The sequence below is a fragment of the Trichoderma camerunense genome, assembly GCF_050948025.1.
Source record: "Trichoderma camerunense strain CBS 138272 chromosome Unknown V8C40scaffold_6, whole genome shotgun sequence".
Lineage (NCBI taxonomy): Eukaryota > Fungi > Ascomycota > Sordariomycetes > Hypocreales > Hypocreaceae > Trichoderma > Trichoderma camerunense.
Genome location: NW_028145364.1, coordinates 1,492,423 through 1,520,035, shown reverse-complemented (window position 1 = coordinate 1,520,035; position 27,613 = coordinate 1,492,423). Strand labels below are relative to the sequence as shown.

At 51.6% G+C, this 27,613-nt stretch overlaps 6 protein-coding genes across 6 annotated transcripts; 3 read left to right on the top strand and 3 right to left on the bottom strand.

Annotated features, from left to right (window-relative positions):
• Positions 1-228: 228 nt before the first annotated feature.
• Positions 229-2,652, bottom strand: V8C40DRAFT_264555 (diphthine--ammonia ligase; the record flags this gene model as incomplete). The annotated part of the gene is made up of 1 exon (XM_083219546.1): positions 229-2,652. The coding sequence occupies one exon, from the start codon at positions 2,650-2,652 to the stop codon at positions 229-231; it is 2,424 nt and encodes an 807-aa protein (XP_083075082.1).
• A 2,855-nt stretch (positions 2,653-5,507) lies between these two features.
• Positions 5,508-8,429, bottom strand: V8C40DRAFT_241578 (C2H2-type zinc finger protein). Its single transcript, XM_083215049.1, has 3 exons — positions 8,059-8,429; positions 7,501-7,978; positions 5,508-7,373 (listed from the first exon to the last, which is right to left on the bottom strand). The coding sequence occupies exons 2-3, from the start codon at positions 7,970-7,972 to the stop codon at positions 6,244-6,246; spliced, it is 1,602 nt and encodes a 533-aa protein (XP_083075081.1). The 5' UTR covers positions 7,973-7,978; positions 8,059-8,429; the 3' UTR covers positions 5,508-6,243.
• Positions 8,430-11,046: 2,617 nt separating this feature from the next.
• V8C40DRAFT_241570 (uncharacterized protein) lies at positions 11,047-11,374 on the top strand (the record flags this gene model as incomplete). The annotated part of the gene is made up of 1 exon (XM_083215048.1): positions 11,047-11,374. A coding segment is annotated over exon 1 (191 nt), but the record flags the coding sequence as incomplete, so codon positions are not given.
• A 4,924-nt stretch (positions 11,375-16,298) lies between these two features.
• V8C40DRAFT_194846 (uncharacterized protein) lies at positions 16,299-17,414 on the top strand. Its single transcript, XM_083211897.1, has one exon. It carries the CDS (start codon positions 16,566-16,568, stop codon positions 17,235-17,237), a length of 672 nt encoding a protein of 223 aa, XP_083075079.1. The 5' UTR covers positions 16,299-16,565; the 3' UTR covers positions 17,238-17,414.
• A 4,149-nt stretch (positions 17,415-21,563) lies between these two features.
• Positions 21,564-23,470, top strand: V8C40DRAFT_241561 (concanavalin A-like lectin/glucanase domain-containing protein). The gene is made up of 2 exons (XM_083215047.1): positions 21,564-22,066; positions 22,143-23,470. Exons 1-2 carry the CDS (start codon positions 21,964-21,966, stop codon positions 23,168-23,170), a joined length of 1,131 nt encoding a protein of 376 aa, XP_083075078.1. The 5' UTR covers positions 21,564-21,963; the 3' UTR covers positions 23,171-23,470.
• An 894-nt stretch (positions 23,471-24,364) lies between these two features.
• V8C40DRAFT_274153 (DNA topoisomerase 1) lies at positions 24,365-27,542 on the bottom strand (the record flags this gene model as incomplete). The annotated part of the gene is made up of 6 exons (XM_083220574.1): positions 24,365-24,505; positions 24,565-25,014; positions 25,086-25,337; positions 25,398-27,011; positions 27,085-27,344; positions 27,488-27,542. The coding sequence occupies 6 exons, from the start codon at positions 27,540-27,542 to the stop codon at positions 24,365-24,367; spliced, it is 2,772 nt and encodes a 923-aa protein (XP_083075077.1).
• Positions 27,543-27,613: the final 71 nt, after the last annotated feature.

Here is a 27,613-nt window from a genome sequence, read left to right as displayed (position 1 = left end):
GGAACTCTTAGTGTTGCCCGCAGATCCAGATATAGAGAAGATCGTATCTTGGCCGGCAGATCGCCTGACAGGCAATGGATCCATATGCCAATGCGTACTCTGGTGGTGGCTGCATGCCATGGTCGTCGGCTCGTCGGGGCTCTCGGTGCAAGACTTCACGAAAGACTCCAACAGACAGCAAGTGCCATTGGCGACACAATCATTGAGAACTCTTCTTTTTTCTTTTATTTATTCGTTCAGAGGCAGTTCAAGAACCGTTTTATATATCGCCACGCATTTTATCTTTTCTCCCTTGGCGGACCAGATTGTATGGCACGGAACCATCGCAAAGGACACCGACGGCCCAGCATCGCCGACATCCGACCACAGGGATGTGACGCTGGTGACCTCTACATAGGCCAGGTGAGGGGTTGGAGAGGGCACTGGAGGCGTCAGCCCGAGGGCCCGAACTGAGCCCGCATATGAGGCTGAGAGTTCCTTTTGCAGAGCTTCCCAATCGGTGCTGTTGTGATCCCGTGACGGGACATGGGCTAGAGTTGTATACACCAATGTAGCCTTTGGAGAGCGAATGAATACATGCCATGCCCTCCAGCAAGACGATGGAGTTTCTGGATGATAGATAATCTCTACACTGCTCTCCTCGATTTGCGATAGGCCAACATGAGCATGCCACTCTACCGTAGACTGTCGAGGAAGCTCTTCCACTTCGGCCGCGAAGACGGGAGGGATGCATGATTCCGGCTCGTTCTGCTGTCTCAGCGTAAAAGTTGACCAGTCAGGCAGTCGTGCGCGAGTCTTCTGTTCATCGCCCGCCAATGTCATGTGTTGAAAATTGTACTTCAGATCCCAAGGGTCCAACTCATTTTCATCATCTTCATCATCTTCTGGCGAGCCATGAGCGAGCTTCCATGCAAGGCCGGCTGCTTGGGCGTTGCGTTTCATTTCATCGGGCGATGATGATTTAGCAAAGTAGGCCACCGCGCTTGTCCAAAGCTGGACTTTCATCTCAAGCCCAATTCGCCAGAGATGTTGTAACGAGAGGACAATCTGCATAGCGTGACTGTTCTTCGATGGAAGAGGCAGAACCATCGAAGAGGGTATAAGGGGGATCTGCCCGGCAATGTAGATGCCCCGAAGACTGGAATCCTCTGCTTTTGCTGTTAAAGCAACGTTAATAGCGTGGCTATATGGGCCAATATTCGCCGGTGCCCAGTACGAACGAGACTGAACATGGAGCCCATTTCTATGCGAATTTACCCCTGGTTTCGGGACCGTGAGGTACACTATGACATTGTAGCCAGATGGAAGTAAGTGGCCACACGAAATAGTGACTCGAGATGGTGGGTTTGGCCTTGCAAACAGCCTGCCATACTCTGTGTTGATTTTTGGAAAGTCTGCCATGTGACGAAGGATGATGGTGGTATTGATTATTTGGGCCGCATTAAGAGATGAGGAGGAAAGGAATCCGTCAATTTGGCCAACGATGGACTGCATTTCTGCCTCAGTCGAAATGCAATCTGCGGAAGACTTGGCTAGAATAGAAAATCGAAGAAAGTTGTCATCTTCTTCCAAAGTCGTGGAGAAATCTTTGCCCAAAATTCGTGGTGTGAGAGCTCCTGAGACTTCTTTCCCGCTGTCCTCGGTCAACTTTGCACTCATGACCGTATCCAAGATGGTATGAAATTTGGCATCAAATAATTCAGGAATCCTAACAGAAGACTCTGGGCTCGCATCGTCATCGATATTTGTGTGTTTTTCTTGAAGCTGAGCTCCCCGAAGCATCAACCAAATTGAGCCCCCTCCTTCGTTGACAACTCGTCGTCTTTCCTCAGGAACAGATATCCTCTTCTTGAACAGCCAAGCCGGCCCATCTAAGACAAGCGTCTCAAACTCTCCTCCCTCACCTAGTGCAGCCCCCTGAGGAGCACCGAACTTCCTCAAAGCACTCTTCACTCGGTGTACTCCTTCGGCGCTCGACACTCGCTCCCATAGGTGGCTTTCATCAAGCCCGGCGCTTGCAACCTTGATGATTCGAGCATCAAGCCCGGCCACAGCCATATCACGCAGCAACTGAGCATCATCTGCAACTTCATTCTCAGGAGATGGAAGAACGGGATACTTCCAGAGATATGCCAGTGGGGTGAGGCCAAGTCTCAACGCAACAGACTCGACCCGAGTGCGCTGGTAAGTTGACAAGATGGCCCCGGAACAGAGAGCGTTGGCCTCTGGGTGGCGAGCTTTGATGGCCTTCAGCAGAAGCAGCATTGATTCCGTCTCATCGGCCTTCTGCCCCCCAGACGAATAATCATAGTCCCGTTCGTGATGTAGTGCCCCGCCACGGATAGGCTGTCGATAGAGGGGTATTCCTGTTGCTGCTGCATAGAGCGGGATGACCTCATGGCCAACCGTCTGATACATGAAGCTGTTCAGATCTTCCTCATGGGCGCTTCCATCTTCAGTAGCTGTTGAAGTCTGCTGCTCTGGGTCGATGAATTGGACATCCTCTACAGCTTCGTTGGCACCATCCACGGCAGGGAACAAGTTCGCCAGAGCCACAATGCGATGCCCATGGCGGATGCAGTGAACCAGATTAAAGAAGCTGTCTTTGCCTCCTGAAATAAGCGCAATTACATTTAGTGATTCGGACGTCATCTTTTTTCAAGAGCTTGCACTTAATCCCGTGGTTGCAGCGGCGTTGCGACGTTGTGGGAAAATGAGCATCTTGCATCTCACGTGCATTTTTTTGCGCCTTACCAGAGCACGGAGTATTTTTTTCGTCCACCTTTCTGTTATCACATCTACACACTCCACCAACATTACACCATTTTACCAAACAGCACTATCATTATACTCTTGAACGAACACACATAAGAATATCAACTACTATCATACTTTTTTATGTAAATACGCTAGATAAGACATGCATGGAACGTCTTCTCTCATTTTGGAATTCGATTTCCTTTTGATTCGTGCGGAGTGTCGTACATCAACAGCGTCCCGCTGATAACCGCGCGACTCGTACGAGTACAGCACTTCAAGCCCCAATCTCAACTCGAAGATAAAGCCATTTACGCTAACATACTTAGCAGGGAAACTACCACAATCTACTCATTCAGCTCGGGGAGATATTCTTCACTAGGCACGCCAAAAGATGGCTCTATCATGGCTGGCAAACTAACGACACATCCTCCGTCATCAGCGTGGTTCTACTCCGCACAAAGCTACGATAGTTACGGCGATCTTCCCTACCACCAACACGACGCTTCACCCGCTCTCGGCGTTAGTATACGCTGGCCAAAAAGACGGCAGATTGCTATGAGAGCACGTGCGCAGGCTAGCAGTCGCTCTCTATTAAACTATTACTCGCGTTGCTATGAGGCACTGAGTCAGGCACGGTGATGAGAGACGCCCTCAAGCCCTGGCCTACGGCCTTTAGCCTTCTGTGGGGGGTATCCATTGATTTGCTCCAAATACCAGGTTACACCATGGCTGCTTCATGCTAGCAAATAGTACCAGAGTGCTAGTACTTGTACAGCATAGGGAAGCTTGGACGGAGGCAAGGTCAATTGGTGCTTATGGTGTTCGCCCGGTGAGCTGACGATAGGAAAGTTGAGCGATTGCTATCGGCCGAGTCTAGCAAAACGCCCGCAGAGAACAATCTTCGAAGAATGTTCACCAAGGAAAAGGCTCCGCAGAGGTCTCGGCATAAGACGTCTTCCAGCTAGATCCGAGAACATGCTCGTACGAGTACAGCCCACGAACACACTCCGAACTCCGTATTTCTCTGCCTATGGAGCCAATACGGGCGCACGTGTTGTACGCCTTGTTCGCGTCAAGACGACAGAATTGTTCTTTTTCGCTTGGCAGGCCCAGCGCCGCGGTCCAGGCACCCAAATTCACCACCGACCATTGACCGGCTCGCCGTCAGGTTAATTAATTACCACTCAAAATAGCAGCCATTGCTTCGCCTCTCATTAATTTGCCGCCACCGTGGGAACGCCACCGGTGCTTTCGTCAAGGTCGTGGCCAAGCTTTCGCCTGTCCAAGTATGGAGTAGTCCATCTTGACTCTTTTCATTTCCACCTTCCGGAGAGCCACCCCACGCCTAAATTCGAAGCTGCCTCACAGCTCGAGCTAGTCCAGGGACCGTTCGGTAGTCTAGTACGTGCTACTCCATGTACCTTTTGTCGACTGGGGGGGTTCTCTTGTCATGATCCCTCCCAAATTAGGGCGTCCGCGTTTCCCAAAGAGTGCTCCCTGGACCAGGCACGTTCCCTCTTCAACGGACCAGACGGGCCATACCCGGGCCCCGGATAGATTGCGCGAGAGATTAGCTCCATCGCAGATATGGAGTTGGCGCGGATTACTTGTGCCAGCACGTATCGTGCTCCGTGCCTGTACATTTCATACTACGCCGAAGGGGACAGAAAGGCCATGGCTAGCGTTATCTCGCTCTCCAAGAAAGCCACCGAGCCAGCCCATCCATCCTTGAGCGAATATGTGACGGCTCACATTTCTGGCAACTCCAGGTAGCGTCCCCGCGGAATGGATCAAACACACCACGAAGGAGATTTTTTGCTCGTTTACCCAAGCACTTGTGCCTGGCAGGGACCCCCAATACCGACCTCAAACGGTGCCACCAGGCCCTTGACCGGCAATGGGGCCGGAGACTCGAGGCAAGGGTCTTGTCTTCCACCCCAGGCAGAACAAATAGAGGAAGAGTATACATCCCCACATGTATAGAAGCGCCATGGAAGGAAAACCAAAATGTGAGCTGAACTCTACGCCTCACCTAGAGAGAACCAGGCAGGCATGGTTTCCCAATACGGCTGCCTCCCCTCCCCAGATAAGGGAGAAGCAAAGCAACAGTAATGCCGCAAATCCCCACTCTCGCCGGCCAACTTCTTCCATGAACGTTCTTTTGGCCGTTCCATTCACCCGTTCTGTCCGAGACGAGAGATGTCACAGATTAGACCTGTCAAAACGATTCCCCCCCTTCTTCTCCCCTTTGATGCCCTCCCCTTGAGCGTCGAGGGTTTGGGGTCTGGTTTGTTGCAGGTGAGTCTCATGGGGGTTGTCGGGTAAACGGCTTGGGAGCGTAACTCTTGTCGGCCGAGTGAATGTTGTTAGACAGCTCGTATGCTGCGAGCCATTCGTTTCATACAGGTATGGCCAAGCCGCGTGGTAAGAACGTTATCTGTGAAACCCCAGCACGCAATGGTACGTATGTACGTGATGGTTGGTCCAAGTTCTGAGAGATAGTCACAGTAGTCTGCATGTAACACAAATACTACTATGAACACCATAATTATATAGTCGCAAACATCATGATGGCAAGTAAACAGTTGAGTTTCACAAGTGAATTTCTTCTATCTTCTATAGTCTAAATATCTAAATGTCCCAAGTCCCGAGTCTAAAATCTATATCCCATATCTTTCTCCACGTTCACACATAACACTTCACTGGCCAAGGGCAAACATGTCACCATCTTCAAGGCACAATTCAGTATTAATTAGCAACAGTGTTTTTTCTTATTGGTTGGCATAGCGTCAAGTAAAACTTCTAAAAAAAAATGTGACCCGCACACCCTGCCATAACCCATTTGCCCAAGAATGAGCAGCACAAAAAAATATTTGTACTAAAAGAAAAAGGAATCAACCTCCAATGAAGGGCGGTGCGATCCTCCCACTGGCCTAAATGCTTCCCAAGTGCCCTCTCTAATGTTTCAGTTATTCCCGCCATGGCAAACGACCTTTCCAGCCATCGCTCGCGATGGATTATCACACCAAGTGTGCAATAAGAGGGGCAGCCAACCTAATTAGCATACCGTCGTTGTTTCCGCCAGATATAAAAAAAAAAAGTAAGAAATCTAATAGTCCGCCATGCGCGCCAAAACAAACAAAATCATGTCCGAGAATTCCTCTTCCGAGTTCGAGCCTCTGTCGAACTTTTTGTCATGATGCAAAAATTGTGAAGATATCGAGAAGTGTCTTCCCGATATGTAAAAAAATAATAATCATCAGTATGATGTTGCAAGTCGATACAAGAACTGAAGGTTTGAAAATGCAATCATATCCGCTTGAGCTTTTTCCCTGTATAGTGCGATGTCCTCCTCTAGCAAAAGTGTATGTGTAGAAATAGGGCTTGCGCCGAAGCGAAGCAAGAAGTGTGTGATAAAAGTGAATCATGTCAGGCGTGTATAAAGATGGTCATAGACCATCTGTGATGGAAGGTGCTATCCATTTAGTCCGAGCGCTTGCGCTTCTTCTTGCCCTGGTCACCCTCTTCTGAGGAGAGCTCGCTAGCGCTTCCAGGAATCTCAGATGCGATCTGGAAGAGGACCTTTCCATAGGTGTTGTAATCATCTCCTACAGGTCCAGTCATCATGCCAGCATCATAGGTAGGCACGTCGGAACCGTCCTCGATGAGGTTCATGACGATAGCACCGCCAGCGTGGGTACGGGCATGCTGAGCCAAGTTGTCGCTGCGAGAGAACTTCTTACCGCACTCGTTGCACTCAAAAGGCTTCTCTTGGGTGTGGAGAGAGCGATAGTGTCGCTTGAGGTGCTCCTGGCGACGGAAGCGTCGGTTGCAGAGATCACAGACAAAGGTCTTGGAAGGGTCCTCGGTCAGTGACTGCTTGCGACCTCGGCGGTTGGTGGGGGCGGGCATGGAGGAAGAAGGCTCATCCGAAGCGGAAGAAGCATTGGAGTCTGAAGCGGCAGAGGCGGCCTCAGTGGCGCCAATCTGCTCGTTGCCAGACTGAGAACCGCCAGCAGCGGCGTTCATGATGGGCTTGACGTCCTTGCGGTCCTTCTTCTGTCTCTTGTCCTGGTGGACGTCTGAGAGGTCAATGGAGGAAGTCGGGCTAGGCAGAGAAGGGAACTGGAAGGTCTCGCTGTCGTCAAAGCTCAGCTCCTCGTCGCCGATGAAGCTGCCGTGACCCAGAGACACAACAGAAGAGCCGGTGCAAGCTCGGGGGCGGGAAATGTCCACAGGGTTGATCTCGCCGAGGTTGACGAGGTTGCTGAAGTCGGCTTCCGACTCGAGGTCAGAGAAGTCCTCAAAGGTCGGCAGACCGCTGGGCAGCACTGGGTTGAAGTCAAAGGTTGGCTGGGCAGCGGCAACGGGCATGTGCTCGCCCTTGATGTCCTCGGCCAGCAGGGTAAACTCCGGAGCCAGGGTGGGGTTGGAGCCAACAGAGACGGTCAGGTTGCGGGGATCGCAGAAGTCAACATCATGCTCAGAAGTGACGGACCGCGCGTAGGGAGTTGGCGAGGGAGACAGAGAAGGGCATGAAGCTGTTGTGGATAGCATGTCGCTCGGGCTTGAGGTAAGCGAAGGCACCTTGCTAGCCTGAGATTGAAGGTACACTGCCCAATATGGATTAGCCTCTGCCCCGCCCCAGTATTCATTAAAGCGTCTTTTCCAGTTTCTTTTTTTAAATTTGGAACGGCGAAAGGAATATTCGACGCGGAAATTAATTTCAAAATCACTTACCAGGCGACAGGGGTGGAGAAGCAATGCTGGCCCAGTCCAAGACGAGGCTCTCGGTGGCATCGATGTTGTCCTTGACGGCGATGCCCTCCAGACCGGAGAACATGGGGTTCATGGGAGTCTGCAGCATGTCACATGCCTTGGGGCTGCCCATGGCGCTTCCAGAGGCGGACAGAGGAGGTGTAGAGGGGAAGTAGGGGTTGTCGCCAAACTCGGTGTCCAGCAGCATGGGCTTTCGGGACAGAGGAGGTGTGCTTGTGGGAGTCATGACTGAAGGACCGTTGCTGTACAGGGTCGGGGGCTGTGAGCAGGAGGAGTTTGGTCGCGAGTACATGGGAGTGGGAGGTAGTGTAGGCACCATCTGGAAGGCGGCCATCTGCTGTGCGAAAACGAGTTGTCGGGGAGCCATCTTGTGCTCTTGGTTGTAGAAGTAGAACGCCTGCTGTCCCATAGCTTGAGACATCATGCCGTCCATTGTATTCTGCTGAGCCAAGGAATGTGTCAGCTCTTGAACATGTCCCTCTGTAACAGTCTTGTTCTTTTTTGGCTTGCTTGTCTAACCTCGTGAGAGAAGAGTTTGCGGTAGCTTCGAATAGATTATTTAGTTATTAAACGTTATAGTTGTATAAGTCGTATTCCGTATTATACAATTGCCCAGGCAATTGGTGAGGCACGTAAAGAGTGGTTGGTTCTTCGTTAGGTCGTCCTTCAGATCCGGTGCAAAGAATGGATGGTAGTCTTGGTAGTAGTGATTAACTATTAGACTGTTGCGATGGTGGGAGGGATGAGGTGATGGTTGCGAATGTTCGAGCAAAAGAAGGGAAGGAATCTCGAAGAAATATAACGAGTTTCCGATGGAGACGAAGTCGCAAAAGAAGGGAGAATGGAGGGTATAAAACAACAAGATATACAAGCTCAAGGGTGGCCGATCATATGGATGAGTTGATGGTAACGGCGGGGGGCCGTGGCAGGATAAGTAGGACGATGAAGCCCAAGATCATCGACGAGCAAATCGACCGATAGGCAAGAGAGCCCACCAGAGTGGGAACGCTCCGTCGCCTCCACGCAGGCCTTGTCCACTTCCACTTGTCTCACTCGACCTGGCCAAGAGCCAGGATCCGTTGCGCGGACATGACGGGACAGGCTTCCTCCCTGGCCCCTGTCGTCCGTGAGGTGTCTGGGGCGAGTGGTGTGCGAGTCCAGGGTTGTCTGGGATGTCTGGGACGGCCAGGGGTGTGTGAACCTTGAGAGAGACCCAACTCCAGAGCTTGACATGGGTCTCCTGCTAGCACCAGTGATCCTGGTCGAGCCCATCTGTCGAGTCCGTGGAGGCGGTACGTACCTAGTGCCAGGCTAACGGCCAGCCTAAGAAGCGACCAGGGTGCGGCTTTGACGGTGATGCTGGTAGTATGAGTACAACTGTACAAAGAGGGCTCCAAAGTGGGAAGTTGACAAAAAAAGCTGCCAATTCATGAAGCCCCCAAGCCGAGTCGAGTCGAGTCGAGTCGAGTTGAGGTGGGTACAACGCCGGTGGGCCTGACCAAGGTACTCATACATGTAACACGACGACAGGTCCTGCTTGGTCCTCGTACTAGCACAAGAGGTAATAGTACCACTTGCAGTATAGCATCAAAAAGAGAACCTCTGTCTTGTTGCTGCTGGCGTTGACTAGCACGAGTAATAGCACATTTGATAGCATGGCAGATTAATGCAATGCCAACGGCCGTCCGTATGGCAGCACCAACGTGCGCATGGATGGTCGCCATTCGCCATTTGGCATTGGGCGTTTGTACCGTGATGACTGACTGGCCCGGTTTGAGTCAAACCGGCGGGCGAGCATGGCGCAGCCACCCTTCTAATTCTGGATTGTGGGCTTACCAGTCCATACGAGCGTAACATACGAAGTGCATCCGTCCACACAGATACAGGCACGGCTTTTTGCGAGGAACAAGCATAATGACAGAGACACGCCGCCACCTCTCGGATGCACCGCGACTGGCACAGCGCAGCGCTTCTCTCTCCACTGGGCTTGGGTTACGAAAAGCCACTGTGAGCCGAGCCAATTGCTGGTGGTGCCGTTTGCTTTGTTGTCTCTCTTGTCTCGTTTTTTTCTTTCTTTTTGGTTTCCCTCTGGCTTGTGGTAGTCGCGCGCATATCACACTGGAGATGGAGGGGGAGGGAGGGGGGGCGTCCATAGTGAGATAGAGACAAGAGTGAAGAAGAAGGGAAAAAAAAAGACGGCATCCATCCCTCCAATACTGAAAGCCGGATCCAAGAATGGACAAAGAGAGATGGATGCCTCACAATGACATCTGCACGGCGGCTCAGCTGCTGATTGGGTCACGGAACCTCTCAAGGCGCAAATGCTGCAATGCTCCAATCTGTGCCGATTCCTGGCCCCCATGGCGTTCGTCCAAGTTTGCTCGTCCATTCGTTGCTGATGCTACGCACACTCGAGCGTCGAGAGGCCACCTATGAAATCAGCGTCGTCGACAAGAATGCCGGCTCGCCTGCGGTGATTGCGCCGGCGCCAACCCGCTAACCACCACTAACAGGTACCACCACCACTAAATACAGTGCTACTGTTAGCCCCGAGGCTCGCTGTTCTTGTTGACAGGCTCGCTCTGTGCGCGCCATTTTCCGGCGCTGGCCACTCACACCCGGGCACGGGCACACAAGAGCGCGTCACAAGCCCTGCAGAATGCCGTGTCGTGATAGGATACAGCGCGTGCTAGTATCAACTTGATGACCCAGCTTGCACAAAAAGCCGCCGTCTCAGCTCTGCACACTGACGCACACCTCGAGTGTGCACAGCCATTGGACCTCGATTCTCTGGCGTCACACCTACGAGACCTCGAGAAAACTCCACCGCTGCAAGGCACATGATATCCTGATGGGCGATGCGCTCAGCCATCAATCACGCTGCCCGTCGTCTGTCCAGTGGTTGTAAGTCATTCGACCTGCTAGTTGAAACCAAGCCGTCAGTCACTAGCCAGGAAGTGGGAAACTCACATCTCGGAGGCAAAGACGTCAAACGCGGATCCCAGATTGGCCGGCCGGAGGGCGGATGTCGCATCCACTGCAGAAGGGCCAAAAAGCTGTTTGGGCATGTTGCCGCCCAGGCTGTTTGATGGTGTGTTTGTCAGGTCAGAATGTGCGATGCATGTGTTTGTGTCCTCTTCTCGCGCTAGCACATATCCAGCAGTCGTCACACAAGGTCCGAGTAGTCTATATCTTAGTCGACGGCAAAACCTATTCAGTAGTGGCGGTACTATCAGCATTTTTCTGCTTTCATACACACAGACTCAACTGATCTCGTCTTACGGTGGTCATCAACGGGCAGCTCAGTCAAACTTGATCTGACATATTAGCCAATTGCCAGAACCAGGCCTAGCGCGTCGATCACAATCCAAGAGGAGCGGGCTGCATGAGTGGATTATTTTTATGTCTTGGATGCTGCTTAGTGCAGGTAGTGCTACCTCGTACAAGAATAGCCCGTCTCCACCTGAACTTGTTAAGACCAAGGGCTTTTTCGTCATCTGTTTCATAGTCTGTTCGTATGTGCTCCGTAATGCTTATGCATGGAGACACCTTTGTTTGTGTCAACTTGCTTGTGGTGCTGCGCGCTAGTACTAGCCAGGACAGTAGCCCACAGCCAATGGCCACCAGAGAGGCACACACAAGACCAAATACGAAACACTTGGGCGGAGGGTGGGAAAAATCAGAAAATCCTAAGTGTTTATCAGATAGATAACCAGACTTTTGCTGGAGGGAATCGCTCGCACAAGCACGCACGAGGAAAACAAAATAATTACGAAAAGGAAAATACGGCAGATGTGGCAACTGTCTCGCGGGTGAAACGAGATGCATCCCCGCTTGCAAACTAAAAAGCCCGTATTTGCTTTTTTTGCTTTTTTTTCTTGTCTCTTGTCTCTTCTCCCTTTTTACCTTTCCTTTCTTTTTTCTTTTTTTTCTTGTTTTCTCGTTAATTCCTCACTGCATGGAGTACCGTAGCATCCCCATGCCGTCCACCCCCGGCTGCAAGCCGCGTTGCGTTGTCAACCACCTCCCTCCCAGGCTGTATACCGCCTCGACCAAAGATTCCGGTGAAGCTTCTCCAACTTGCCTCTCCAGGACGGCCAACGTAGAACCGCGCTCGCTATCGCCTGGTGGCCCCGCGCGTTCCCGCAAAATGCCCCATTGGGGCTCCAGGCTACCCATCGCCTGGGCTGAGAATCGAGCCACGGCCGTCGACGGTGGCTTCTCCGGCCCGCTAAGCTACTGAAAGCACTACTGTACTCCGTACGGAGCCCAGCTCCCCTCCAGGCCCGGTGGCTTTTCCCGCACGTCGAGCCTTTGAGAATCGCCAGTTTCACCATGGCCTTCATGGTTGTTGAAGGCGAGTCATATGGACTATGCCTAGAGGTGCGGCAAAGAGGGGAATGACGCCCAAAATCAAGCACCATCTTCGGCTCAACTCAGATGGGGCAACTAACTCTACTAGAAACATCTACCCGCGTTCAATTTCGTAGTCCAGTGCCTTTTGTCTGATTGCAACGGTTCAACGGTTGTAAGTAGTACCTCTGCACGTGCTCGTATGGAAAACCCAGAGCTTCGAAGGAAGGAAAAAGTGTCACCGCAATTACAAGAATGTGCGCTGCCAGGTAGGCCCCCGCTTTTCTTTTTTACGGTGTACCTTAAGCGAGGACTGGTAAACGTCCGATAGGCTGTTGGATGCAGCTATTCCCCCGTACTATTGCCAGACAGCAGGCATATGCCGCCACCACTTCAGTCGACATCTAACGGTGTGTCGTGAGATGGTGGGAAGAGGTTTCAATTTGCAAAATAAGTTGCGGTATCTTTCCATCCCATCCTGGCCATGTAACGCTAGTCAAAACGCCGTGCCAGCCACTTGGCCCCATTCCCGGACTTTGGATAGCTGGGGAAGGGCCCGTAGTATCAGAACGCATCACCGGCGACTAGCTCTGTGGCTTTCATGTTAGCACAGGCGTCTATTTCTGCTATCGGTATCAGCCAAGGTCGTCGTATGTAGTTTACGGTGGGCACTGGGTGAAATAGATGCTTGGAGGGGATCCGCTACTCGGTATTAGTGGTTACGAATGAGGCAAGACGAAGGAAGAACGTCTCTAGAAGCGATGATAACTAGGACAGGCTAGCGAATTGAATTGACCATGATAGTACTCGTACGAGTACTTACCCGGAAGGAAGGAATCTTTGCTATCAGTACTAACAGGCGCTTGCTATTGATTGCGTCTTGTTGATGATATTGATTCCAATTTCCCGACTTGTATACCGGGTAAGCCAGCACCGCCTAGCATGTGATATCCCATGGGGCAAGAGTCGTCAGCATCCTGCGTGCGGTGTGTGATGTGATGTACAGGCTCTTCCGCATGTGGAGGGTTTCATCCAAGGCGGTGCTTTGGAGCGGTGTTGGTGACTTGGTTGCCTAGGTACAAAGACAAAGTACTCGTAATCTTGTGCCTGCACATCCACCGATCATCACACACGAGATGCAAGCATTGGCTGCCACCGTCGCTAATGTAAACAGACTTATGCCAGATGCTGGGCTGGTGGCAGCGGTCCTATTGGCTGCTGTCTAATCTGAAACTCTAGCGCTGCATAACGAGTCGAGAACGGAAAATGCATTAACCAACTGCACAGACCCTTGAACCAAAGCCGCACAAGCGACAGGGGGACAAGAGGCGGCGTCTTTTTTCTCTTTCTTGTCTCGTCTCGTCTCGTCGTCTCTTATCGATTAGTACCCTACCTCTGCGCTGTACAAGCACGAAGTACCTACCTGCACCCCCAGCGGCAGCCAATGCAGCACCTCCAACTCTCGGAAAGAATCCCCGTACCCAACTCTGGGTCCTGGAAACGGCGGGCCCGGGCCATAAGGTAATACGAAGACTTTGCTGCTCCATAATGTGTTTGTGCTCTTCACCGACAAACTCGAATAAGCGAACACTCCGGCAGAACTCTCTGATGCTATGAAATTATGGTATGATTTTCCATTATCTGCACGTCCGACTTGAGCAGCACGTGCTGACGAAACAGGATAATGAAGAGCACCTGGGGAGCACGCGCCAAACACAAGTGCAGTCCATCATGACGAAGCTCTAGCCACAACAGGAAACAGCGTCAAACGATCAGGCACAACGAAGCCAACGGATCGCCCCAAGTCGAGCCACTATCGCTGGCCCGTCTCTGCGCCGCGCCGTTGGAAGGGAGATGCTACGCCCAAGAGGGAGCTAGACCCCGTGTTGCTAAATGAAAGAAGGCGACGCTCCGCTCCGTACCGACATTGTGCCGGTCACTGATTAACGCCAACCGCCACTCCGTCGACCGAGTAATTTGATGAGCCACCGAATGCATCCAACGAGGTGTGTGTGATTCGAGTGATTTGTGTGCGCAAGTGTGAGTGGCAAGTAGAGTGCCTGGCACCATGGCAACGCACCAGCATGCGGCTTGGTGCCCAGCACTGGTTGACCGACAAAGCGGCTGGCGAATAAAACTGCCTGCGGCCAGGGTCATTAATCGTGGCATCGAATATAACTACACATCACATTTTGCGCTTGCATTGGTCCCACGGATTCCAGCATATCAGCCCGCGCATGCATAACCCGCCGCCGTGACTGGACAGCGGCCCCCACCAATTGCTAACCTGAAGGCTCTAGCCATCAAACATCGACCCTGGTCACCCACTGCAGTGCGAAGAGACCGCCACTGCAGACGCAGCCATGCAGGAACCAATGCGGCCACTGGAACCCGCTGGAACCCGCTGTATGCAGGTACCGTCCACAGCTTCCAGGGCTCTTTCCGCCTTGGATCATGACCGGGGGTAGGGTCTTCCCCGACAGGTAGTCGGTGCTGTACGAGTAGAGTAGCTGCCACATCACCCGCGCGCGGGACTCTGCTGCCGTCCGCAGTACAGAGTACATATGCCAGTACAGGCACGAGCTAGACTGGATCCATTCCCTCTTGTGCAACTCCAGTCCTGCACTAGCACCTGGGCTACTTGGGACTTGTGCAATGCACGCTGCATCACCATCACTCCCCGAGCTTAACCAGCATCAGGTCTCTCTCCACTCGCCAGCCAACATGGTCAGCTCATCGCCTTGCCGTTCACAGCACAAGAGGCGGCGCCGTTACAGCCAAGCGTCGCTGCCGCCTCCGCAAACTTGAGCTCCAGAGCTAATAGCCTAATTGCTGTAGTGCTTCGGGTAGGCAAGATGATTTCACAAGTACCTGTACGAGCACCAAACGCATGTTCGTTCGCAAAAGGCCCACCAATCCTCAATCCGCCGTTCTGCACGGCCACCGACTCTTCGATGTCTTTGTCGTCATCCCCCGGTCGGGTTGAATCTCAGAGATGCAGCACTCGTACATACGGAGTGCTTACCGCTGCACTCAATTGAACGGCCCTCGAGCCGAGCGGCCACCGACACCGCCAGTAGCCAGGATGGCGGTGATTTGACAGGTTGCGCGGGAAAAAGCTTTTTTTGCCTCCTCGCCAAAAATTCGCGGAACCGGCAGCCGTCCACCGCCTGAGAAAAAAAGATTTCGGCACCACCCTTGCTAGGCGAATGTCTCTGGCATCTGCAAACGATAGATCGCACTACTGGCACACGGCCTCAGATGAAAGGCCAGGGTCCCGGCGTAACTGTTGCGAGTCCTGCTGGCAGACCGTCTTCTTGACTCGAACAATTGACCCTGGCGACCTGTGGCACTGGTCACTGGTTTTCGGATGGATGCGACAGCGTGCCCCGGACTCGAGCGAGAGCCCACGAATACCTGTAGATATTCCATACCGACAGGGGATACACCGGTAAGTGCTGCAGGCGTGGTACTCGTACTAGGTATTGGCAGCCTCAATGGTCTGCTGCGAAGCTCGTTAACCTGGGCAGACGTTGGATGCTCACCAACTTTTGCTCTGATTGGATCGCTCCTGCGGCTCTAATTGGTTGATATATGGGCGCTGCCAGCAGCATTCTGCCCACCGCGAGGCGTTTTACAGCTTGATATCCTTTCTGCGGTCCGTCTTACTGTTGGTTATGTACCTATGTGCGAGTGTCTGGTTGTTGTTGTTGCGATTTATAGCTACCCACCGCCTTACTCGTCTAATCTCTAGCCAAATTGCCTCTCAAAAACTTGCTCCTTTGTGCCGAACCAACGACACAAGACTGGTGAACGAAGATCCCCCAACCTTGACAGGAGAAGAGTCGGCGGTCATTGCAAACGGCGCTAACATGGTCGGTAAATCGAGATAACTTACCTGTATGCCATCCATATGCTCCATCTACGAGTAAGGCATGCTATAATACCTAGTCTGGTAGGGTGCGCCCAAGGCCTACTAGGCAATATCATATCGACTACGGGTCACGGAGACCGCAGCCGCGAGAGCGAGAGAGGGGACAGAAAAAACCTGAACCTATTTTGCCACCGCCTTTTACACCGTCGAATTCTAGGGACGATGTCAAGTGACTTTGACGGATGCGGACGAGTCAGGACTTAATCTCTCAGATCAGAGTGACCAGGACCCTGGTGGACGAGCTCGCTGTACAATGCGCAAGGGCTAGCAACGGCCCGGATTCACAGCCGTGTGGCCAGCATCTTGCCCTGATACCATAGAGGCCTGCTCGACCGGGATCAGATGGCCCTTGCCACCGGACCCTAGCGGTCTACCCGCTCCCCGGATTTCTGCTTGGCCATGGCACTACAGGACCATGCCCAGCCAATTTGTCTTGAGGTCCACCGGGTAGAACATTGCCAGTCTTCTCTCCGTCCTTCGCTTCCCCTCCTCCAAAAGTCGAAGACGGATTAGAGGTTGTTGGCTGACATCCACCAATCCTGGGCGCCGCAACTTGCACGAAATGTCCTTTGCTTGACAGGTACAAAACACGAATTACCATTGCCCAAAGAGGTCTTCATGCTCTCCAATGCAACCATAATCACCTGTCATCTTCGTGGCAACGGCACGGCCCTTTTACGGCTAGCTTCGTCACGGCGCTTTCTTTTGGCATTTGCCCATTCGTTTCGCCACTTGCCAAATGTTTCAGCATGGCTTCATCTTAACAGACCGCATTGCTGTATCCTCACGGCATATCGACATTTCATGCCGGCACGGGGGCCCATCACTTGGGAGGGGGAAAGGGCTCAATGCTTCGGTTGTTCGCTGCCTATGGCCGACCCGCTACCAGGACCATGGTAGAATGCGCTGTGCCATATTAAGCGGCCAGTGGGGAGATATTTGCTGGCAAAGACTAGCCAGGGCATCCCCTGGGCTAGCGCAGGTACGACTTAACCAGCAAGGGCTTGGGCAGAGAGCCAATTGGGCATTCCGCAACCCAAGCCCATGGAGCTTCTGGAAGGTCTCATGGCCCACAAATCCAGCTTCCATCCAGCCATTGTTCCCCGGTATTCGTCCTCGCTGTGCCAGGCTTGCCAGGCCCTCAACACTGGAACCGAAGGTCCCGGAAGGTGGTACGGCGGTATGGCGTATCCATTTCTGTATCCATTCCCGGCCTCAATATCGCGCCTGCTTCGTCGGCGATTCCAGAATACCCAGGCAAGGTTCTACTTGTACAGCAGCGGCGGCCATGCTCGCTCGCGACTCCAACAGGCGATTCCGCGGCAATGAAATGGCGCCAGATAGGACAGCCGCTATCGGTCAAGTCGGCTTTGCTGCTGGCAGCAGTGTTGCTAATGCCACACGCGGGTAGTGCCTCTACTCGTGCTGGCATTCGCTGGCACAGGCGCCCCATGCCTCTGCCGGCAGTCGTTCGATGCTACCCTGCTGACCTTCGGTAGTACACAATGTCTCAGCACATCTTGTGCTACCGCCGCGGAGTACTCCGTGCTGCTAAAGCCGCTGTTTCGTACGGGACTTGAGGAGGCTCGCCCCGAGCTTCATGGCGTGCGAGCATGTACATACCTACTACTAGTTAGCATGCGGCACCAGTGACATGATCAGACGATTGGGGTCGTTGACTGCAAAGTGCGGAATGCGGTCTGTGAGAGAGCGGCAATTTAGGTCCGCGGACAGGCATCAGATCAGACACAGGAGTGTTCATGCATGGCCGATCGACTACTCGGGCTATTGCTACGAATTACAGGCGACGAAATCCAACTACTGTGCTACTACTTCCCGCAACTACGGAGCGCTTGCACGCCGCATGCCGTACGGAGACCGGATGCTTTGATATGCCAGTACTCGTACATCACTCATGTACCTGCGGGCCGTAATGTTTCACTTCCGCCGTTCCTCTCTTTTTTTTTTCTTTGGCCCCCGTCCTCTTGCTTTCTAGAATAGAAACACTCAGGTGAAGTCAATATTGCGAATTACTCTAATCCACTTGACGAATGTCATTCAATATTCTATTTTCATTCTGATGGGCCCTCGGACCGGGTATTGTGGAAACTAGAAAAACCTGACAAGTTACCACTTCAGCGGTGGATCTCCAGATATTGAGGCTTATACGAAGTCCGGTCTCCATCAAGGTGCCATGACTGAGACCAGCAGCTAACGGCTTGGTGGTTCTCTTAAATTACACTGATAATGTCGCTCCGAAATATTTGGCGATGGAATTCTCGCCTCAGGCAGTGGCTGAGCTCTGGGTGGACTGTTCATTTCAGAAGCACCGCGCGGCAGCGCAGCCGAGTGGTCCAGCTGAGCTGGAAGTGAAAGAAAAGCAATGGCTGTGCACGAGTCTCCCGGCGCCCTTTCTCAGAAGTGTCACTGTGCTTCGTGGACAATTACCGATGCCCGCTGGATTACCTGGCACGGACTTCAATACGAGCACGGACCGGCTTGCGAATGACTTGACGGCATCCGGTGGCAAGCGGCACTCCGTGTGTGGTGCTGGATATCGTTGTGACTGTGATTCTAAAGCCAATTCTTGCCACTTCTACTTGCAAATATAGACTCTTGTATGATGAGTCCCGACCACGGTAGTGTCTCGCGGATCGCCTAATAAGCGTGAACCTGCGGCAAGCATGATGTACATCCATTCTCTGCCTTTTTTTTTTTTTTCTTGTTTTCTTTTTTCTGTCCCTCTTCTTCTCCGAGTTGCTTTTTCTGATTGTCCTCCATCCACAAACGATATGACACGCGTCCTTGGTTCCGACATGTCACTAATATGAGATGCTTCAATATAGCGTGCCGCCCTACTAGCAGCTGAGACAAGGAACAAGTCCCAATGTTGAGCTAAAGCGAGCTAAGGAGCACAGCTTATGACTTCTGACATCTCTTGTTTGCCTCGCAATTCTTTCTGTTCTTTTTTTGGTCCCCTCAGGCCTGTGTGGCGTTATAGTTTGTTGCGTTTCCTCCCGTATCCAAGGGCGGGAGCCGGCGCCATGAATGCGGATCATGCGTGGTGGAAATGACCAATGTTTGAGTTGCCCGCAGAGCGTTGCTTAGCCGCTCCTGTTCCAATGCGACACCACATTACAGTACAAGCTGCAGTCCCTTTTATCTGTCTCGTCTTTTCTGGCGTCCGTTTTTTTTTTTAATCGGCTCACGCGGTAAGACGTGAACTGTAGGCACAAAATCACTTCAGGACCATTCTAGCCCAAGATATGGGGCTAATGGCATCTCGTCAGTCGATTCGAGAAATGAAGGGAGACTACGGAGCACGAAGATGATGGACAATAAGAAGAAGACGGCAAAATAAAAATAGGCCCAAGCATCTCGGCCGATGTCAGCGGAGGATAAGCTCAGACATGCGATTGTTGCCTTTTCAGACACGGCTCAGGGTAAGACTGTTGATTCAGCCAAATTGTATGCACTTTAGATTCTCTGCTCAGTATACTGCCTGATTCCATCGTTGTGCACAGTGCTGATGGGAAACACATAGGTCCACGACACTGCGGTGTTTCCTCCCCCCCAACACTGATGCCATGTAATGGCCACTGTTAACGGGTGTTGTTGTGCAACCGCATGAGACAGGCGGCATTCTCATAGTCAGCCGTTGGGCTGGAGGGGTCAGATGCGAGGGGACACAGATCTTGATCACCTCTACAGTTGGACACTAGCACCTGATAACGTGGGCAGCCTCCCGTGCGTCTTACGATGTGGTTGCCTCTGTACTTGCGGATCGGGCCAATCCGAAGTTGCGAGTAATAAAAAAGAAACCTGCCTTGCATTTGCAATTTTGCCACGCTGGAGGTCGGGGAAGCGCACTGCGAATGGCCGGTTGGGCCTATATTCCTGCAGAGGACTTGCGTACATGCAACGTGCATGATCAAAGTCAATGCTTTTTAGTTTTTGGCCCGTGAGACTTGTGGGCGATATTATGGGGAAGCTGTCATGTTAACTCATCCTACAGTATGCGCTTGTAGCACATGCGAATTTTCACTTTTGGTTGGTTGAGGCCTGAAACAGGAAAAACTTTGCTTCTTCTGCATCTGATGGTATGTACGACCAACACTTCAACGGCCAAGTGGTCTGACTCCCTTGTTTTTTCTTTTCTTTTTTCTTCCCACTTCTCCTCATTTCCTTTCTTCTTTGTGGCTTGGTTGTCACAACGGCTAGCGAGCCGTGTATGTCACTTGTCTAATTGACGAGGCGACTGTGCCTTTTACCGCCTGTGATGTGAATGTTGAATAAGAGCCTTTTACGAATTAAGCGATACGACATTGGCTTGACCAGTGCCATTGCGGTTGGCTGATTGGTGATGTGGGATTTCGGGCCCTAAGGGAGGAGGGGTCTTGGGCATTGCAGCGCAGCGGGGATGTGACAATGCAAAGCTCTCCCTACATACGAAGCCGTGTCTGGGTAACTTTTGTCATTGTCTCAATGTTTCCGATACGATGCCGTCCGCTCGTACGCCTAGTTCATGCCCTCAGACAGAGGCGGACTCGAGACGCCGTGTCCGTGAGGCTGCAAGGGCCCGTGCCCTGCTTTTAGGGTGTGTTTGTATCACTGTATCGCCGTTGGTGTTGTCCTCTCACGAGTATGTCAAGCATCGTGATCTTAGCTGCCGTCGGATCTGGGAGAAGCAATTCCTAGTGCGGCCATTCCAACGCATGCGAGCAAGCCTGTAGCGTCTTGAAGTTGCACACGTCACTACTGGGGCAGAGGGACATCTCATCAAATGCCATGCTCGTAGCTGTACAAGCACAGGGTCCGTACGGTACAGGCCCAGTTCAGGACGCTCGAAGTCATCGGCTACTACTGGTAAACGGCACAATGGACGGTCCTTCACCGCATGTCCCGCAAGATGCTGCCGGCTCTCCTCCACCTTCGGCGGCCACGTCAGAAGCCCAATGGAGATGATTATGGATTGCTCCATCTGCGTGTAGGGTAGGCCGGAAGACCGGCGGGCAGAGCTTGACCGAAATTCTTGCGCTCCGGCGCCGGGACCCGCTTTTAGGCTCCAAGTGACTACGTCCAATCGGCTCGCGGCTAGAGGGGCCGGCCGTGCTACTGCGCCAGGTCCCAACCACCCGCTTTAATGGTGCTAGGTACATTGGACAGAAGCAAGCATGCGTGAGCCAGCTGTCACTCAGTGGCCAGCGCATGAGTGGTTGACCGCCAAAAGCGCGCTGTTGGAGATATGGGGGGATTGGGGATGCTTTAGGTAGGAAGCAAGAGGACAAAAGTAACTACCGTTGGCTGCATATGCATTATGCACAGAATTGGGAAAAGTGAAGTTCAATAACTAAGACAAAAACAAAATAAAAAGAAAAAACCAAGAAAATGATTAAATGGGTCAAACATCACTGAGAAAATTGGCGGAAGGCGGTGGGGTCATTGATGCGAGGGAGGACTTGCCCAGCGCCTAGACGCACCAACATGTACTTGCCTTGTGAGGGACGAAAAGTGAGAGAAGGAAGCAGCGGGCGAGAAAGAAAAGAGATACGAGAGGACAGAACCAGAAACCCGCGCGACTGCTCCGTAAAAGATGATATCTTGGATACGCGCCTGCCTTGGCAATTGGCCTTGATGACGATGACGAGGACATTGGCAAGTCGAGTGGCTGGGAAGGTGCAAAGCCCCCGCTTATAACCAGCCATTTGCTTAAACCTGCATCTCAGCTGCGGCTTCATTTTTTCAATTTTATTTTTGCAAAACTGCCCTATCGCTGTGTCTCTATATTGCTTTTTTCGGTACTCTGGAATGCTGGAAATATAGTCTAAAGTGACTAGCAAACTTTCACGGGCATCCCTTGCATCGTTCTCGTCTATTTGACGGCTTGCGTTACTTGTTAGTTCAACTAAATACGCGAACGACTTACTGCAAGTGACAGCAACTCCAAAGCAACAGCTCCAACACCATTTCCTCTCTTTGTCTATATCTTATTGGAGCTTCTTATTTTCCCTTGCGTGGCGCTAGGAAAAAACCTTCTGCCACACAAGCTGCACGAAGCTGCATCACTTGCAGGCTCCCGTCCCTTTCTCCCTCCCGTCTCTTGCTGTCACTTTTTCATTCTTGCCCTCCTTGCAGCCATGAGACCCGTGGCGAGCGTTGCCTGCGCAGCTGTAGCTGCATTGACGCTCCCCGGAGCTGTTTTGGGGCAGACTTGGAGCCGGTGCAATCCGCTGACAACTAGTGAGTTGATCGATCGCCTCTGCTTTTTGATATGGGAACTTTTTTGGCTGACTGTAGTGTCTTTGCGACGTAATAGGTTCATGTCCTGCTGACACGGCTCTGGGCATGACTATCAATGTGGACTTCACCAAGGGCTCTGTTAACTCCTTTGTCCCTTCTGGTGCGCCGACATATGATAGCAATGGCGTCTCATTCACGGTGGCCGGTGGTGGTGACGCTCCACAGCTCGAATCTGTGTTTTACATCATGTTTGGCCGTGTTGAAGTCACCATGAAAGCCGCCCCTGGAGCAGGCATTGTCTCCTCGTTGGTGTTGCAATCTGATGATCTTGATGAGATCGATTTGGAATGGCTAGGTGCTGAGCCCGACCAGGTTCAGTCCAACTACTTTGGCAAAGGCCAAACCACGACGTATAACCGCGGACAGTTTCACAGCGTCTCAGGCACCCAAGCAAACTGGATCAAGTACACCATCGACTGGACCCAGGACAGGATCGTGTGGACGGCGGGCAATTCTGTGTTGCGTACTCTGACCCAGGCCAATGCTGAGGCGAATCAATACCCGCAGACGCCAATGCAGATCAAGTTCGGCTCTTGGGCCGGCGGTGATCCAAGCACCAATGCTCCAGGTACTGTTCAATGGGCCCAGGGGCCTACGGATTTCAGCAAGGGACCCTTCAGTATGTTGGTCCAGAGCATCACTGTCACGGACTACTCTACTGGTAAGCAGTACGTCTACAGCAACAACTCTGGCTCGTGGCAGTCCATCCAGGCCGTCGGCGGCCAGATCAACGGAAACGCCAACAACGAAAACTCCCTCACTATCACAGCAAGCGCCAGCAATGCTGCCACAACCCCAACAGCCGTGCTGTCCATTCCCGTTGGTGGCATCGGCACGAATAAAGGCCAAGCTACGGCCACTCAGAGCTGGCCGTGGGCTGTAGGTGCCACTATCGGAAGCATTCCTAGCGGTTGGCATATGAACCCAGACGGCAAGATTGCACGCAATGCGGGTGCGGCGTCCCGTGTGCCTCTGCCGTCGCTGTTGGTGCTTCTGATGAGCCACTTTGCTATTGGTGTGTTGGCCTTTGTTGCAAGGATATAACGAGTTTATGTGCGAGGCAAATGTGGGTTTAATGGCTGATGTGTTTTAATGAATGGGTGTATATATTGGGAAGGAGTGTCACCTACCGCGATTTTATAAATTTGGGCAAAGAAGCAACAGACATGTGCTCCACACGGGGATTGCATTTTTTATGGCGTTGCATTGCATCATGCGTTTTGGACAGTTATTATAGATGGCATCATATATCGTTGTCTTGGTATTGAATATGTATATATACTCTATAGATGTAGAGATGCTCCCTAGCATTTCCAATGAGCCAATACTATCTTCTACTCAATGGTTAAAGATTATCTTGGATACAAGCTGAAAGTATAAGATGAAGATATCACATCACATATAGTTGTCGACAATAAATGACACCAAAGCAACTTGGATTTTAACAACACATAATTTCTTTTCACCAATATAGTTGGCTTTCGTTCTTTGAGTAAGAGATATCTATAAAAACAGTAGAGCAAAAGAAGACCCGGCAATAGAGCTCTATCGTCGACAGATAAAGAGAAACAAAAAAGAAACATCATTAAGCTGGTATCACATGATAACATTCAAACGGAGGACTCGTATAATCTACCGAGCAAGAGGGGGTTAAAAAAAAAAAAAAACTCAATTAAAACAGTACAGCATGGCTGAAACCTCAAAAAAGCTCAAGCCTCTCTCAATTCCTCGCTATGATTCTCGCTATCTCCTACCCTCATCGCCTCACTCTTTTGAATGCGTCCCTCGGAAAATCTGTTGTCAGTCGTAAAGAAAGAATTCTGTCCCTTCTACCCTTCACTCATCCATCGTCCTAGACTCCTCTGAAATAAGCACTTTGTGTGAGCCGAGCCCAACCCCCCTTTCCCTTTCCGCCGTGTGCGTCCATGGTTCCAAGTTTCGCCGTCCGCCTCTAACTCCATCGTACAATGTTCGTGGAGCCGTGATAAAGAAATAAATACTTATAGTGTCGTTTTGCTGCGCCGCGTCTACCTGATATGGCCGTATTCTGAGGTGGAAGTACCACCTTTTACCGTAACATGTATATATAACGTGAGAGGGAAAAAAACCACTGCGGAAAACAAAACAAAAAGCAAAGGCAAAAAGAACTAAGGAAGAAGCAAAAAAACAACTTTTAGCGAAGGAAGAGCAGTGTGGATGCTTCGCCTCTTGTATCTGTCTTTTGGGCTGATTCTGTGTCTAGAATTCCCAGTCCTCCGCGTCCTCGACTGACTTGATAGCCCATCGGAACTTGTCTCGGAGAGTCTTGGAGAAGAACTTCTCAATAGGAACATCAAACTTCTTTGAAAACACCACCGTCAGACGAGGGTCGATGTAATTCTACGGCTCATTGTTAGCATTCTTATATCTTCATTAGCGGTATTGTCGAGGCGACTTACTATCTTTGAAGTGCTCAGGGCGACCTCTTTATTGCCATCACGGTCTTCGGCCTGTGTTTCCAAGACCCGGATGCGCTCGTCAATCTTGTCAATAGCACCCAAGAACTTCTCCACGCTTGCTCCTCTGCCCTCAGCCTCCACCTTGTTGGTTTTGTTCTCCTTTTTGAACTTGGCCTCGAGTTCCTTGACTGCCTGGAGACGCTCCTTAAGCTCCTTTTCAGGCAAAACTCGTTCTTTGTTAGCCTTAAGTTTCTCGTTGTCCTTTTCAAATTTCTTCGTGATCTTGGTGCGTTGCTCTTCGATCAGGAATTGTTGGTGCTCCTTGATCCATTCGTCATCGAGATCTTCGTCTTTCTCAAAGAAGGCCGCGCCCTTCTTCTTCTTTTGAGTTGGATCAATGTCGAGCATCATCTTCTTCGTTCGCCATTTTTGATACCTGAGGCCTTTGATCTGATGAGGAGTTAGCACTGTCTTCGTCTTCTCGGGTTTAAGAGGTTGTTGAATAAGGGAATGTGACTTACCCTATCTCCAAGCTTTTGCATTTGCTGCTCGTGCCCTGCGCCAACAGTTCGCTTGTGATTGCAAAGAATGGCGACCTTACGGTTACAGTCATTGTAAAGCTTCACCTTCTCTGCGATCGTGCCGCGAGAGCGTGGGTCTTTTCCAAGTTCCTTGAGCAGCTCAGACATGGTGTAGGACGCATTGTAGGTACGGAAAACCTTGGCAGTCAACCCAGGCATATAGCTGTTGAGATGCTTGTTCAGTTGAGACGTCTGGCATTGGTAGTTAGTATTCAGCTCTCCTTAATTCAGACGAGGTGTGTTGTTGCTTACGTTGAGGCGGTCGAAGAGATCATCGCCGTCCGTCTTTGGCGCCTTTTTGAACAGCTTCAAATTCTTGAAGACTTGCGGATCAACACGGGCCGTTTCGTTGTACCTAATACTGTCCTTACCCAGAAAGTCAAATGTGACTTGATCTGGGGGCTGCAAGGTGATATGCTCGTACTTCAAAGAGCAGCAACCAACAGTGTCGGCTTCATTTTCGGTGTCCTTCTCATTTCCAGCTCTGAGCGCAAGTTTGTCGATCAGATACATGGCTGTTGCGCGCTGACGATCTGCCATGACCTCACTCTTGAGATCCTTGGTGTAGTCACGGCGGATCTTGTCAATGTGCTTCTTCAGCTCACGAGCCTTTTCGAACTTCTTGTAGTCACTCTGTCCTTTCACATCACTGGCAGCTCCAAGCATGACGTACTTGTAAGCGCCGTTGATATTTTCCTGCCACATGGCAAGCCACGTAGCCTTCTGGTCATGCTGGACGGCTTTCCACTTGTGCCCTGCAGGCGGAGTTGGCACCTTGGCACCTTTGCCAATATTGATGGTGATCTGTTCCGGCATAACTCGAACTTTGACCTTACCAGTCTTGGGATGTTCGCCTCGCCCACGGAATAAGCTGGGAGGTTCCACTCGGAAGTTGCCAACCTTTTGCTTTCTTCCATCCCACGTACAGTAAAGATACGGAGCCTCGAGCGCATCTTTCTCAGCCTTGGCAGCTGCTTTCTCCTCCTTGGTCATGCTCTTCTTGGCTTCATTCTTTGCTGTCCAGTATTCTGCCATCTTGGAGAAATCGCACTTATCCAAGCTCTTGATGTCAATCTTGTTCCCTTGGGCATCTTTAGCGCCGTGCTTCTTGATAATGTCAGAGAAGTCTGTAAAGAAGTTTTTGCGGAAAATAGGGTTCTCCAAGTGGTGAGTAGATGCGGCAGTCATCATGGCAACCCAAAAAGTGGCGACCTCCTCTGCTTCCGGGGCGAGTGAGACGGGTTTGCCATCGTAGTACATCTTTATGTGTTTCGGAAGGGGTTCATATTCTGGCGCGAACAGAACTCCGTTGTGCTCGAGGGTTCGCCACTTGATGCTGTCGTCTTCTCGCTTCGGCGCATTCCACCACTCAAATTCCTCCTCCTCTTCTTCCTCGCTGGGTTCTTTGGATTTGGCTTTCTTGGTGTCTTTGGTGTCCTTTGCCGATACTGCTTTCTTCCCCTTGGCGGAAGCACTAGCCGGTTTCGACTTCTTGGAAATGGGCGCATCAGAATCAGACTCCTCCTTCTTTAATCCAGTAGACTTTCTCTTTACAGCCGAGCCATTTGACTGCCGCTTTTTGGCCGCAAGAGGCAGGTCATCATCTGATTCGTTCTTAAGGGCCTTCTTCGGTGTAGCCTTTGCCTTCGCTTCTTTAGCACGAATAGACTTAGCCTCCTTCTCAGCCTTCTTCTCGATGTCAGCCTTTTTCTTAGCCAGCTTGACACCTAGAGGCTGCTCATCAGAGGAGGACTCAGGCAGTGCAGTTTCCTTGTAAGAAGGAGGCAGCTTCTTCCCTCTAGCTTTGACCATGGGCTCATCGTCCGAATCGGATTGCTCGACCTTTTTGGATCGTGGTCGTTTTGCCTAAATACCAAGCCGTTAGCTGACGGTACCTATGAAGCCGTTTGCCAGCGTTGTTACGAAAGGGATCGCCTACCAGAGGTTCACCATCGCTGTCCGATCCATCTTTGTAATCGACCTGCGTTAATGAGACTCGTGACTTACGCTTCGCCCCGTTTGTAGAGGGCGAATCCAAGTCCATGTCGCCATTTTCGACAGGTCCGTTACGGATGGACAGTCCAGCCATTCCAGAGCCTTTCTTAGGCACAGACTTATCCAAGGCGATGTCTTGAGCGCGGGATATCTTGGAAGATGACACTAGAGTCGATGCTGCGATTAGCCAAATGCCAATGCTTACTTGCGCGCGATTGGACATGGATTGATGCGTCTCCCGTAAGCGCCGGCGCAGTCGCAGTCGCGTGTGTTGAGGATATGCCTGAGTTGGGAAACTGGGAGAGGAAGAAAAAAAAATATCAAGAGGGAGGATGGAGGAGTCTTACAACGCCCGTTTGGCCTCGCAAGAGGCATGTCATCGTCTGAGCTGTAGGTACCCATGGTTGGAAGCGAGGACCAGCTGGCACTCGGTGGACGCAAGGCTCTGAATGAGGCGCGAGCAATGTAAGGAA